This window comes from Sebastes umbrosus, chromosome 19 (assembly GCF_015220745.1).
Source record: "Sebastes umbrosus isolate fSebUmb1 chromosome 19, fSebUmb1.pri, whole genome shotgun sequence".
Lineage (NCBI taxonomy): Eukaryota > Metazoa > Chordata > Actinopteri > Perciformes > Sebastidae > Sebastes > Sebastes umbrosus.
In genome coordinates, this window is record NC_051287.1 from 26,930,531 (window position 1) to 26,944,486 (window position 13,956).

Here is a 13,956-nt window from a genome sequence, read left to right on the forward strand (position 1 = left end):
ATCAAAATAGTTGGCGATTCATTTAATATTTGACAACTAATCGATTAATCAGTTAATCATTGCAGCTCTACTGCTTTTATTGACACATTGCTAGGATTCTTTGCACTGACTGTCAATCAGTGGAACAGCGTGACACCATTAGCAGGAATGTACATCGTGTCGCTGGCGTCCTCATGTACCATAAAAATAATAAATGTGGCCCTACTCAGAAGAACAGCTCCATAGCGCTGCTAGTGGTCACAACCTGCAGGGAACCTTTGACAAGTCATCATTTCTGTTAGTTTCAAAGTGTTTCAACATGTACTGCCTGAGAGTAAAACTATGCCCTCTACACAAATCTATATTGTAATATATTACAATTTGCTGCGCTGGATTAATTAATTCATCTTTTTTTTTTATTAAATATTCATTGTAAAAATAATATGTGCTGAGTGCTTCTTTAAAAATATGATGAGATCAATCCCCGATATATGCCGGACTGCTCAACCAAGGCACTCTGCTGTTGCTAAAGAATCTAAAAGCCGACATGTTGCAACCACTATGATGTTCATCAGTGTGTCCACATGGTGCAGGACAGGTCAAGAGATCAGATGAAGGGTGCAGAAGCTGGTGAGGGTCAGATCATCTCTGATACCAGATACCATAGACCCATGATTAGATATAGTATGAGGCATTGCTGCATATACTAAATGATTAATGAGTCATTGTAATTTACACCTAAATTAAGTTTAGTAGTAGTCACGCCACAGATTTTAAAACATACTCCCTAAATGTTTTGGAATTGCTTCCTCATTTCTGTTACAGTAACTCTCATTGTAGTCTAGATTTCCCATTCTGTTGCCTTGATCAGATTAGATTAGATTAGATTAGATCAGATCAGATCAGATCAGATTAGATTATACTTTTTATTTACCACACGACCAAGGCCGGTGGAATGTGTTTTTGGTACTGTGTTCTATTATATAATTACCTCGACTGCCACAGAGAAAGCTGCAGTGGAAACTGTGCACCCTGTCGCTATGTCCAGATGATACAGTACATCTGAAAACAACCTGACTATTCTGAAGAGTGTCATCAAGTATAATGTATTTCCTTTAGGCAAAATAATCCAGTAATTAGTTTGCACCCACACATTGCTGTGTTCCTGCTTGGCCAAAGATACAATGGGAGTGTTCAGTGAGTGTCCAGCTTCTGATTAACACAGATGAATATTTCATTTTTAGAAGTCCAGCTGTTCCTCATCTGCAGGTCTCTCCTGAGACCGCCTCAGGCTACAACAAGGCCTAACAATGTCATACACACTTACACACACATACACACTTACACACTTACACACTTACACACTTACATACACACACACACACACACACACTGAAAATGTGTGTTAAACAATCAGAATAAAAATGCATGCAAGTACATGACCGTGAAATGTAATAGGAATATATATTATGATTACTGTAAAGTTCAGCAATCAAACTCACATAAATGATTGAAATATTGTCCATAACTCTCTGGTGGTACGATGCGTGAGATGTACAGTGAATACTAAATGTTGGCTGCATCACTCACATTCAAGGCTGCACATCTGCACACCAGGGAGTTTGTCAGGGTGTAGGATTCCCTCCCTCCTCCCTCCACCTCATCATCTCTCTTCCCTCTTCTACCAATTCCCCATCCTGCCTTCTTCTGCAGTGTTTTGTGCCCTGTGGGGAGGCTGCTCCGGGCTGACAGGGGGTGTCACTGACAGCGCCGTCACTCTTCTTCTATTACATGAGGATATGTGTATGGAGAGCTATCATTATATAGGAGTCAATGTGTACATTTCTAAGTGTGGTGCATGTAGTGCGTGTGTCTCTGTGTTAAACCAGGTGAGATAAGACGTCTCCTGAACATTCCAATTTCCTGTCCGATATTTGCTTTCTTCGCCGGGCGCTTTATCAGAGGGAAACACATAAATGCTGATAGGTTAGGGAACCTCACTACTGTTTGAAAAATAGAGAAAAGGAGGAGGGAGGAGGTGGGGGGGATGAAATTGGAGAGTGATGAGTTCGAAATGGATAGAAGGGAGCGAGGTTAGAAAAATAGACGGCATTAAAAAAAGTGGGAAAGACAGCGGGACAAAGGAGGGGACGTATGAGCTCATTTTGTCCGACTGCACCAGGGGAACAGTTCACTATGTTCCACACTGAACAATCGCTAGTGTTCCCTTGTGATAGTGTGACAGTGATGTTAATGCCTCATTAAAAGTACGAAGAGAGGCAGCCACTCGGCTCAGAGTTCTGAAACCGAAGCCGTAGAACATCTCTTCAAAAGCAGCACCTCCATTAATTAATCTCCACAGATGGACACCTTGGCTTGTTTCCAGATGCAGCAAAGATAGGTGCTGGGAATTATAGCTGTTACTTGTGTGCGTGCATGGGAAGACCATCAAAAAACCAAGAGTGTGATTGCAAGTCAGCGTAGTCCGGTCTGGAATCGTAATTGCCGTCGTTAGGCGAGGGCAAATGTTTGCCAAGTGGCTGAACTCCTGAGGAAATCAGGAGAAGTTATCAGAAACTGGCAATTATCACAGCCTGAAGCCAAACACCATCACATGGGGCAGCAGCACTGTGGATGGAAGACTTAACATAGATCTGTGTAGTTTAGACTCTGAGGCCAGAGATGGCTGGGACTGACAGAAATGGTATGTGGGGCAGCTTGATCAGCCAATATTAATATATATCACAATATGAATCAAATCACTATTTCTGACTGATTGAAAGATATTCTTAAGCTTGACATTCTGCAAAGCTGCAAACAGAAAATGAACCCAAAATACAAGTATGAACCTGAAAATGAGCATGATATGTCCCCTTTAAGTAGCCTTGCCATTTTCTATAGCGATCAGTATTCATATGGTCTCTACTGCCCGGTAGACCAGTATTCATCTGGTCTCTACTGATGGCGAAGCACAGCAAAACAAATCATACATACAACCTTTTTGCAAAGACGGGAGTTGAATGCCACTAAAACCAAACGTGCTATGGCATGACACAACAGAGGACAGGAGACTCATCGTGGATTACAGTGAGACAGAGCGAGACGTATTAGAAGTGACAGATCGGAGAGTCAGGATTCACTTCTTTTCACTAAATACTGACAAAACAACACGCAAATGTCAACAGTGACCTGAATAACCAGCCATCAGGCAGACAGAGAGAGAGAGGCACCAGAATAGAACAGACATATGAACAAATCCAGCATACACAAACCAACACCGGCATCGCCACGACCTACCTGTCATTGTCGACGCTCCTGAAGCCAGGAAGGATGTGTCTGAAGCTGGAGTTGCGGTCGAGTTTGGGTTGACTCTTGGTGCGTTTTATGGAGCCCTTCAGCCGCCGACTTAAAAAGCCCTGACGGAGAGAGACAGAGACAAGTCAGTAAGACGGAGGGAAGTCTCTGAGATGTCAATCATCAAGCTCAACTTGGCAGCGGGACAGAACATATTAATACCGACATTTGTTCTCCGCGTCCTAAATTGGGTGAGGCCGAGTGTCACGTATAGTTAGTGGGTAATAAATGAGTATAGATCTTCATATCAGAGTGAGAGCGATGTTCACAGTGGGAAAAGTGAGGACAAGGTCAAACACAAAATGTTCCCTGCATACAAAGAGACTAGCAACACATTCACAGACAGGATCTTGACAAAGAAAGTCTCTCAGAGAGTAAAGATATAACAAGCTGGTTGGTCATATTTATGCAGAAATCACAGATTGTTTCCCACAGCAATAATTACATCAGTCTTTGCGACAATTAATTCAACGGATACACCCCCTATATTAGTTTTCTCATTCCTCTCTTATTCTGAGTCTGTGTGTTTACTTCTTCTAACATCTGCAATCACACTCCCCCAAGCACCTCGCCGTCTCCATGGCAACTGTTGGCTGGCATTAAGAGCGAGAGAATACGAACAAATGAGATGTGGTGCAGAAATGGCAGGCTGTTGCAAGTTTTGAGAGAAAAAAAAACATATTTTTTCTGCTTTTTTTTTTTTTTAGAATTCACTGCTGAGAAGATCAGGAAGGAGAGGAAGAAGAAGAGGATGAAAAAAGAAGGACTTTGAATAGAGAGGGTGTATAGGAGAGTTGATAGAGCAACTTAGGAGGGCAGCACGAACTTAACAAGCAAGCCAGCATGCTGGAGACAGTACTAAACCGGGTTTAGTGTCCAGGCTCAGGTGTAGCTTTTTATTCCAATCAAACAACACAGCAGCTGATTCAGCGGTTGAACAACAGACTGAACACCTTCAGGAGCCACATTGTGGTAAAAAGACTCGTATAACCTCAGCACGCCGTGACCTCAGACATGCACACATTTCACAAGACGCAGACAGGAGACACGCCGTGAAACGACCTCCCTCAGTCCCAGTCAGGCCATTAACACACCTGTATAATTACCACCTACAGTGTGAATGGGTTGCTCCGGGCAACAATGGGAGAGGGATAATTACAGAGTGACTTCCAGACAGCCTGCCAGATGATCACAGAGGAGCAACAGCATCCTGATGAACAACACCTGTCATCAGTAAAACACTCTGGGCTACGAACAAAGACTTGCTAATGTCAGTATATTCAACACTGCACGCCTATCATGGTCGCTGTTCCATTAGTGTGTGGCCGACAACAATAGCGCTGTCCAAGTTCCATACTTATTTTAGAGTTTTTAGTGTGCTCACACCGCAATACTGACAAAATTGAGTGTACTAAAAAAGAGCCACAGAATGTGCTGTTGATGGACTGAATACTCAAAGGAAATGGAGGAGTAACTCGCAGCTGCTGAACATTAAAACACTTTGTCGATGGTGAGAAAGCTTGAGGAAAATGTTGACAACAAGTAGTATTTAAAGGGCACTCCACTAGTTTCTAAGTTCAGGACTCAGCCGGAGAACACAGTTGTTCCTCTGTGGCTCTGGAGGGAGCTTCCCAAAGTCTGAGAAAATAACTTGGCTTGTGCTCGGAGACTGCAAATTTATAACAGAAGGCCTGCATTACAAACTTGGACGTGGAGTTTGAAAGACGTGGGAATTTCCCAGGCAGTGAAAGTGTAATGAAAGATGCTACTGAGGATAGAGGGTAAAGTATTGTACTGCAAAAACAGTGTACTTTGTAAATGAGTGTACACCACATGTTGTATACAATGAGTAGATACTGTAGAATGAAAACAGGACACAGCTTGTGTCGATGGTTGGATGTGTGCATAAGGGCTGCACGATTATGGCCAAAATGATAATCATAATTATTTTGATCAATATTGAGATCACGATTATTCAATGATTTTAGGGACAAATATTTGTATTGCACTTTCACATTTAAATAAACAGAGCACTGCTCTCACTTCTATGTTGTGCTACATTCCTGCTAATAAACTAATCTTAGCATTAAAATAAGATTGACAGAGCACCTCCTAGAAGCAAAATAAAATTGTAGCAAAACTTTTTAAAGGGCCGTCAATCGATTACAATATTTAATTGCGATTAATCGCATGATTTTCCATAGTTAATCGGGATTAATGGGACATTTTTTAATCTGTTCAAAATGTACCTTAAAGGGAGATTTGTCAAGTATTTAATACTCTTATCAACATGGGAGTGGGCAAATATGCTGCTTTATGCAAATGTATGTATATATTTATTAATAGAAATCAATTACCAACACAGTGAGATACAGGTACTGCATTTAGCATAAATATGGTCAAATCAAAGCATGGCAAACTGCAGCCAAACAGGCAACAACAGCTGTCAGTTCAGCTGTCATTCACATATCTGGATGTCAGAGGTCAAGGAACCCCTTTGAAAATGGCTGTGCCAGTTTTTCCTCACCAAAATGTAGCTAAAGTTTGGAGCGTTATTTAACCTCCTTTGTGACAATCTAGTACGACATGGTTAGTACCGATGGATTCATCAGGGTTTTTAGTTTCATATGATACCAGTATCTACACTCTAGCTTTAAACTGAGCCGCTACAACCTAAAAATTGCAAGTTGCGTTAAAGAATTTAGTGGCGTTAAAACACATTTGCTTTATCGCGTTTATTAATGCGTTAACTTTGACAGCCCTGATTTTTACCCAAAAGTAAATCAAAAGAGCTGTGCTTTCACTTTAACGTTGTGCTACGTTCCTGCTAATAAACAAATCTTTACATCACAATAAGACTTAAAATAAGGTTCTCCTTCACCTGAATTCAGCGCCTGTTAAGTGATATACAGTATATTACTCTGCTACTCTGGACTGCAGCCACAACATTCAGGAAAGTTCTTCACAGGATGCCGCTGCAGGGTGCACGAGCAGCGGCACGGCAGTTCACCAAAAGTGAATCCAAAACATCTGGATCGCCCCTGCTGGCTGGCTGTTGATTTGATATAAAGCAGAGTTTTCTGTGAGCAGAGCATTTTAAATGTCAGTATCACAGTCGATCTTGTTCATTTAATCGTGGGAAGCCAAAATCAAGAGCAACATTTGACTAATAGTGTGTGTGCATACTCAATAATGATCAGACTTTGTTGTTTTGATAGTAACTCTGATCTGGTGGTGTCAGAGTAACAGAAAGTTGGCAGCAAATGGTGTCCTATGACTACCTGCCATCAGTGAACTGTGTACAGGGGCTTTCAGCTCATTGAGGGCTGAATCACTGCTGATGGTGAGACCAGCACCTGGTTGCTTTCTGAATCTAACTCTCCCTTTCCCTCACTTAGCCCTCATTCCCTCCATATGTGCATGTGAGTGCGTGGGCATGTGGTTAGATTAGCATTCTAAACAATGACAAACATGAGTCAGACTGTGCAGCAGGAATTTTGTTTTCTTCGACTGCATTCCTTCAAAACACATGACAAGAGGACTTGAGAAGAGACAAAGGATTAGAGCTTTTGATGGCAAAGATGGCACTGCAGCAGACACCCACACGTACTGTATGCGCAAACAACAACACACACACCTTTCTGGATATCATTCACAATCACCTCCAGATGTATAGTAACTCCACGCTTCTTCCCTGTAGTCCCCAGAGAGTGTGCGCCTGCTGCTGTTGGCATATTCACAGCTAACAAATTAAAATGCTTCTCTTTTTTTCCTCCATCCGCAGAAATAAGTCAGTGAAGAGAAACCTGTCCCTGTAGGCAAGGCGGATTGATTAGTGGCTGCTTGTTCTGTTTTTACTTCTCTGCTTCCCCTGATGGATGGACTCTGGAGAACGGAGGAAGAAACAGATCGAGAGGAAAGATACGCCACCCTATAATTTCCCTGATTATTTTGTATTCCACGTTCTCCCTTTCGCCTTCTCCGGTGCATGCTGACAGCGACGCAACATTATATAACGCTGCTCTCTAATTCAGTCGGCCTGTCAAAGCCCTCGCAGAGCTATTGTACAGGTTAGAAGGTCAGAGGATACGAGCGGCCCGTTTCCCCAATCAGTCAGTAAGGATGACTGATGCCTATATTAACACCCGATTAAACCCCACGGGAGACACTGGAAGCACTGCAAAAGTGTTAGCATTTAATTCGCCTTTAGCGCCTGCTCATATGAGAAGATTGAGAGAGCAAGAGAGAAAAAAAAATACGTAGGAAGAGAAATAAAGATAGAGACATATGGTTGAATAGAGGAGAGGACAGAAATGGAGGTGAGGCTAGTCAAAAAAATGGAGAAAATGACAGTGAGTGCTTGCCAGAGAGGGACGAGCTATAGGAGCAGGATAAATGGAAAAAGTGCAGCAGTACAATGTGGGGGTGGCAGAGCATGAGCTGATAGAAAAAGCAATAGAATGAAACTAAATGAGGGGGGAAAGTGAGGAGAAAAGTGCAGCAAATGAGTGACAAGGTCGCCGGTGGATCAGGGCTCAGCAGAGCACAGCGACAGCTGCAGAGAGAATCAAGCCAGAGCTGAAACAAAAGAGGGTCCAATACAGTAGAATTAAGATTGTTCCTCCCTGTGGTTCATATTCGGATCAGTCACTCGTCTTAGCAGAATGTGTCCATATGACATCAGTTGTAAATTCGTTATAACGCCACTAATTTCTTTAACCCAACTTGTGATTTTTAGGTTGTAGCGGGCTCAGTTTTAAAGCTAGAAGAAGAAGATAATGACATCATATGGAACTAGAGAACCTAAGGAATCCATCGGTACCGACCATTTCATACTAACTTGTCGATCCAAAGTTACATTTTGGCGAGGGAAAAGCTGTCACGGCCATTTTCAAAGGGGTCCCTTGACCTCTGACCTCCAGATCAGTGAATGTAAATGGGTTCTATAGGTACCCACGAGTCTCCCCTTTACAGACATGCCCACTTTATGATAATCACATGCAGTTTGGGGCAAGTCATAGTCAAGTCAGCACACTGACACACTGACAGCTGTTGTTGTCTGTTGGGCTGCAGTTTAACATGTTATGATTGGAGCATATTGTTTTATATTAAATGCAGTACCTGTGAGGGTTTCTGGACAATATGTGTCATTGTTTTGTGTTAATTAATTTTCAATAAGAGTATTAAATACTTGACAAATGTCCCTATAAGGTTTTGAACAGATAAAAAAATTTGATGAAATTTGCAATTAATTGCGATTAACTATGAGCACTCATGGGATTAATTGTGATTAAATATGTACAATATCAACTGACAGCCCTAGTTATTACATATCAAGGAACTGATGGCTGACATTTGCTGACAACTGTAAAAACACATTGTAAACAGCTGGACCTCTCCTCATTATGTCTTGCTTGCCGTATGTATCTAAAAGCTGACGTGGCCCGTGACTCCAGATGTACACAATGAAAACTGACACCTATAATGAGATGTCATACATCACGTCATTGTTCTATTGTGCGGTAAAGAAATGCGTAAATTGACTCATGGGAATGCAATTTCCCTGTGAGCTTGGTTGAATAATACCTATAAATACTGTATCAATGCATGACTGAAACAAAAGTTTCAATACAGCAGTGGTTCTCAACCAGGGGTCCGGGGACCCTCAGGGGTCCTTGAGAGAGTCCCAGGGGGTCCCCAGAAAAATGGGGAATTGTTTGTATGTGAGAGAAGAGTCCTAAGAGTGTCTACTCTGATGAGAGGTTTCACTTCCTCCACGGTTATCTCCTCAACTGTAGTTGACAAGTATAAAATTCTGGTCTTAATCATATCTAACCAAGTTCTTTTCAGATGGAGGTCCCTGAAGCAAAATCTTATAAAATGGGTGTCCGTGACCTAATGTGTCTCAATTTAGAGGTCCTTAACACGAAAAAGGTTGAGAACCACTGCTACAGGAATGAGTCCTAAAACCCAGAAAGGAGTTATTATTTTAGCACTTCCTGTTCCCTCGTCTGGAAGTCAATGGGTTTTTAGTTAGATGGATGAAATCAGGTCTGTGGTTAACACAAGCTGAAGAGACTTTAACGTTTTGTTCTATGATTTAAAATACATCAATAAATATCCCACTTGTGAATTCTGAAGCCTTTATGTGTCTTAAAAAAGTTGGTTGCTAACAAGTGGCTCAAAGAGACGACTAAACGTCATCACGCCGACTCGTCCTCCTTTACAGACTCGTTGTGTGTACTCATGCCACCGTGGTGTAGTTCGTTAGCTTTTTACTTATGCCGATTGCATTTACTCTTCAAAAATCCTAAAAGTGGTGTTTGTTTATGGAGATTATCTTGCTGAACAAAACGTGTAAGTATCATAAATGTTTGTTTGCCACAGAGATTATTTTCTGCAATAATCCAAAATCCACATTGTCTTTTTGTGGAGGGAACGGGGGCGATGCTAACTTCCTGGTTGGCCTACAATAATACGTCATCCCAGGAGTGCTGATTACTGTTGACATCCCTCCATTAATTAATATCCGTTGGGTTCATAAATATCATTGGATTTGAAGTCATGTTTGACCCTTTACGTTTCAATTTGCAAACACACAGAAACCTGATAAGGCTATTACAGCCAGTGCCACCTGACAGGAGGCATTACAGTGTCACATGTTAGCGTGCATTTCAATGAGCTCTTTAATTATTCCACATTTCTACGGCTGACAGCTAATTAGTGGAAGGAGGGGACGGATTAATCTGACTCAACATGCATCCTGGAAGAGGAGGAGAGGCTGGGTGTCACCAACCCTCCAGCCCTGGCTTATTGTACTGTAGCTCCAAAGGGAAACAATGTGTTGCTCCATATTTACTATGTTATTTACAGTGTCAAATGTGCGTTAGCCTACCCCATGTGTGTACAGCCTTGCATACTTGATTGTAATCTCAGCCTGTCCAAGCCCATTAAATCAGCGCTAAGAGGACAGCTCAATTTTATCGCTGGGCTTTTTTTAGTTGTCTTTTTTTCTTCATGAAATTAAAGCAAATGCTTGCAACAAGTTAATTCTATTCCCTCGACTTGGCAATTCCAGGCTCCCCTAATGGGGGCTGATAGAATCAGTGCCTGGACAATCAGCAGGGTGTTCCCTGCTTCCACATCAACCTCTCTTGTCCTCCTCTAGCACAACCTGATGAAAACAAGAGACATACCTGTCCAATTAGACCCCCTGCTATTATCTGAGAGGAGAGGGGAGGTAGTGGGGGGGGGATGGAGTCGGGGAGAGATTGGATAAGGAGCTAAGTCACAATTGAGAATCAATCCAGCCAGCTACTGCAATCAGCGGGACGCGGACGTGACAGACTTAGATAAGGTTTGTTTGTCTGCTCTTTAAACAAGTACTGAATAAGAGAAATACCAGTTGGAACTTTTTTATATTTAATGTATGCAATCTGCTACTATTTCTGAATTGGCTGTGGAAGATTAGGCTTTGGAGAGATTTTAGTTTCCTTCCATGCCTACTGGGGAGAAATTGTTTTTGAGAAGCGCTGGAGGATGTGCTTATGAGTGTGAGTGTGTGAGAGTGTGTGAGTGTGTGTGTGTGTGTGTGTGTGTGTGTGTGTGGCATCCATTTGTGTGCGCAGACATTGAACCCAGTCTCTGCAAAGAACATGAGAGAAAAACATTTTGACAGATTTAGCTCAAGGCCTAGGAGGGGTACTTTAGATGTCACCACAACTCTTTTCACTGGAGGGAGAGAAGCGAGGGGTGGTTTGTCATTGCTAAAAGAGGGAGATGCAGGAGAGGAAGAGGAGGAGGATACGATCGCCTGCCTGGATGTCTTCAGGTTCACGTCCCTACATGTGTGTGTGCCATCATGCCTGTATCTCATCCAACTATCCATCCATGTACATACTCTATCTATTGTGTATATCTCTTTAGTCAAATGTTTTTTGTTTACTAGTTTGCATCAAACAAAAGTTGATGAAAAAGTTGCGATGGGGAACTGTGCTACCATCAGAGGCCAGGAGGGGGCGGTGCGAGGAAAAAGGGTCAAACATCGTCCAGAGAAGCTTCTTTGTGCAAGAAGTTACTGCTGCTTAGAGGTTAGTTAAGTGGTCATGTGATCTCTCTCTCTCTCTCTCTCTCTCTCTCTCTCTCTCTCTCTCTCTCTCTCTCTTTCTTTCTCTCTCCTCCTTGGAGAGTACAAGGAGCTGTGGAAGAGACACTTGATCAATGTTTAGCCCCTCTATCTGACCCTTTCTGTCTCCTACAGGGTTTTTACTCTTCATCTTTTTGTTTTGTACATCTCTCTATATCCACTCATTGATCCCTGGTCATATCAAAATAAAATGGTTCAATGACTCATTTCACATTCACAATGAATGTCACTTTGCTTTTTTTTTTTTACAGAAATAAAACCCAATGAGTTAATTTTCGTGTATAGGCGGCGCGTCATCAAAATATAGTCAGACAACGGACGCAACAAACAGAAAGTGAAGGTGTCTGCTCCGCATGGAGTCTCAGCCCAGAGTAGCAGGAGTCAGATTTCTCACACGGGACGAGAGAGAGTTGACAGACGATGGCGGAGGATTTGGTGTCAAAGTGAAAAGCAAAAGTGCCTATTTGGCAATATTTAGGATTTAAACTAGGGCTGTCAAATGATTAAAATAGTTAATCACGATTAATCACATTGAAAATAATTTTTTTTATCTGTTCGAAATGTACCTTAAATGGAGATTTGTCAAGTATTTAATACTCTTATCAACACGGGAGTGGGCAAATATGCTGCTTTATGTAAATGTATGTAAATATATTTTGCGTAAGTTTAGAGCGTTATTTAACCTCCTTCGCGACAAGCTAGTATGGCATGCTTGGTACCGATGGATTCCTGAGGTTTAGGTTTAGTCTAGTTTCATATGATACCCGTATCTTCGCTCTAGCTTTAAAACTACTCGTCCTATCCCAACCAACGTTAAAGATTAAAGTAAGCGCTGTATATACATTGAGCGTTATCTTGTAAAATGATCGGTGTAATCTGTAACACCGCTGCTGTCGCAAGTTTATTTAACGGTGGGGAAACTTTCCTCACTGTGACATCCCTAATGAACAGATGAGAGCTCGGCAATCTCTAGCTCATCTAGTGGTGGTGATTTTATATGTGCACCTCCTAAAATAAAGTTAAAACTGTTTCATGAGACACTTTATTCTCACTCTGCAGGTGGTCCAACACCAGCGGCTCTTTTTATTCACTGTGGGCTTTCACTAAGCCTTAGAGGCATCCCGATGTGTTTTTTGTACAGACTGAACACTACTGAATGGTGAAACTTTGAGTGCTGAAGATGGCTGATAGAGAAAAATGAAAGAAATGAGTAGATCTTTACTATTTTCAGAAATAACATAATGTATTTTAGCCCTTAGCGTGGCCCATTAGTGTACCTGCTACGCCTTTACAAAGACTGACGGTTGACATGAAGTTGGAGGACTGTTTATGAGAGTGAGTGCTGAGTGCTCTTGGCCCTGCTGGCCTAGCATCTACTGTTTACAGTTCACCTCCAGGTCGTCATCTCACCACTCATTATTTATTAATGGAAATATGCACTGCTAATTGTTAATTAGCTTGAAAGTGATGACTCATAGCGGAATTTTTTGCTTCATTAACTGGCTGTTTAGTGAATTAAACATGGCAGAAAGCATACCGGATCTGAATTAGAGCAGGATGACAGACAAAGGACTGCTCTGTGTGTGTGGAAGAGAGACAGTTTGCTTAGAAGCGAGTGAGTGACTGTGCTGTGCGTGCACAGGTGTGGGAGTGTGTGTAAGATGAGAGTGTGAGATGTAATGAAAAATCACACAGGATGTAAAAAGAAGGGTGGTGTGCTGAACATGAACCCAAGATGTGTGATGTGTGATGTGTAGACGCCCAACATCAAAGGCCCCATTTCAACATTTGAAGTAAATGAGTTTCAGATTGGCACGGGTCCATCTGGACACCAGACCAGCCTACTGGAGACTCTGATCTACAGCTAAGAGTCTTCTAAGGTGGAGATGGAGACAAAGAGTCAGAGAGTAAAACGGATAAAGAGGACAAGAGACGATACATAAAGACAAACTCACAGTACTCACGGTGACTCTGAAAGGTGTGGCAGCAGTGGACGTGGCCTCCATGGTGGGGGTGTTCTTGTCTGAGGAGCTGCCTGGCATGCTGCGTCGGCGTCCCGTCCTCTCTGGAGGAGACTCTGCAAACATAGATGAACATATCAAATATATGTTTAACACATATTTTTCACAATTTAAAGACTGATTTCACATTGTAAGAATAGCTCAACATTTTGTTTGAAATACGAGTGATGGTACGTGTCCACAGGATCCGTCCTCACCACGCTATTCATTGTCTATGTAAGCAGCCGTGCAATGCATTCTGGTAGCACGGCGGCACAATTCGAGAGACATGGCGTCACATCGGCCACTTCTCATTTGCATAAAGTTGAATTCTAGGCTACTTTATGCAAATCAGGGGCGTACGGCGTGACTCGCCACCTCTGGAAACTCCTGACAAGCGTTTAAACTAACCGTTGTCCATAAAAAATAACGAGCTTCACCAACTGCACGGCTTATTTCTCGCATAAAATGTTTTCA

The 13,956-nt window shown here is 42.2% G+C and overlaps 1 protein-coding gene across 9 annotated transcripts in view; it reads right to left on the reverse strand.

The window, feature by feature from the left end:
- The window catches only part of LOC119478810 (disabled homolog 2-interacting protein-like), a 212,994-nt gene that overhangs the window by 98,587 nt on the left and 100,451 nt on the right, over positions 1–13,956 (reverse strand). For 6 of the 9 annotated variants that reach the window (XM_037753791.1, XM_037753793.1, XM_037753796.1 and 3 more), the window contains 2 exons: positions 13,435–13,556; positions 3,277–3,395 (listed from right to left, as the gene is read on the reverse strand). In XM_037753791.1, coding sequence (XP_037609719.1) covers positions 3,277–3,395; positions 13,435–13,556 — 241 coding nt within the window. The remainder of the gene's footprint in view (positions 1–3,276; positions 3,396–13,434; positions 13,557–13,956) is intronic. The other 3 variants (XM_037753792.1, XM_037753798.1, XM_037753795.1) reach the window with 1 other exon arrangement.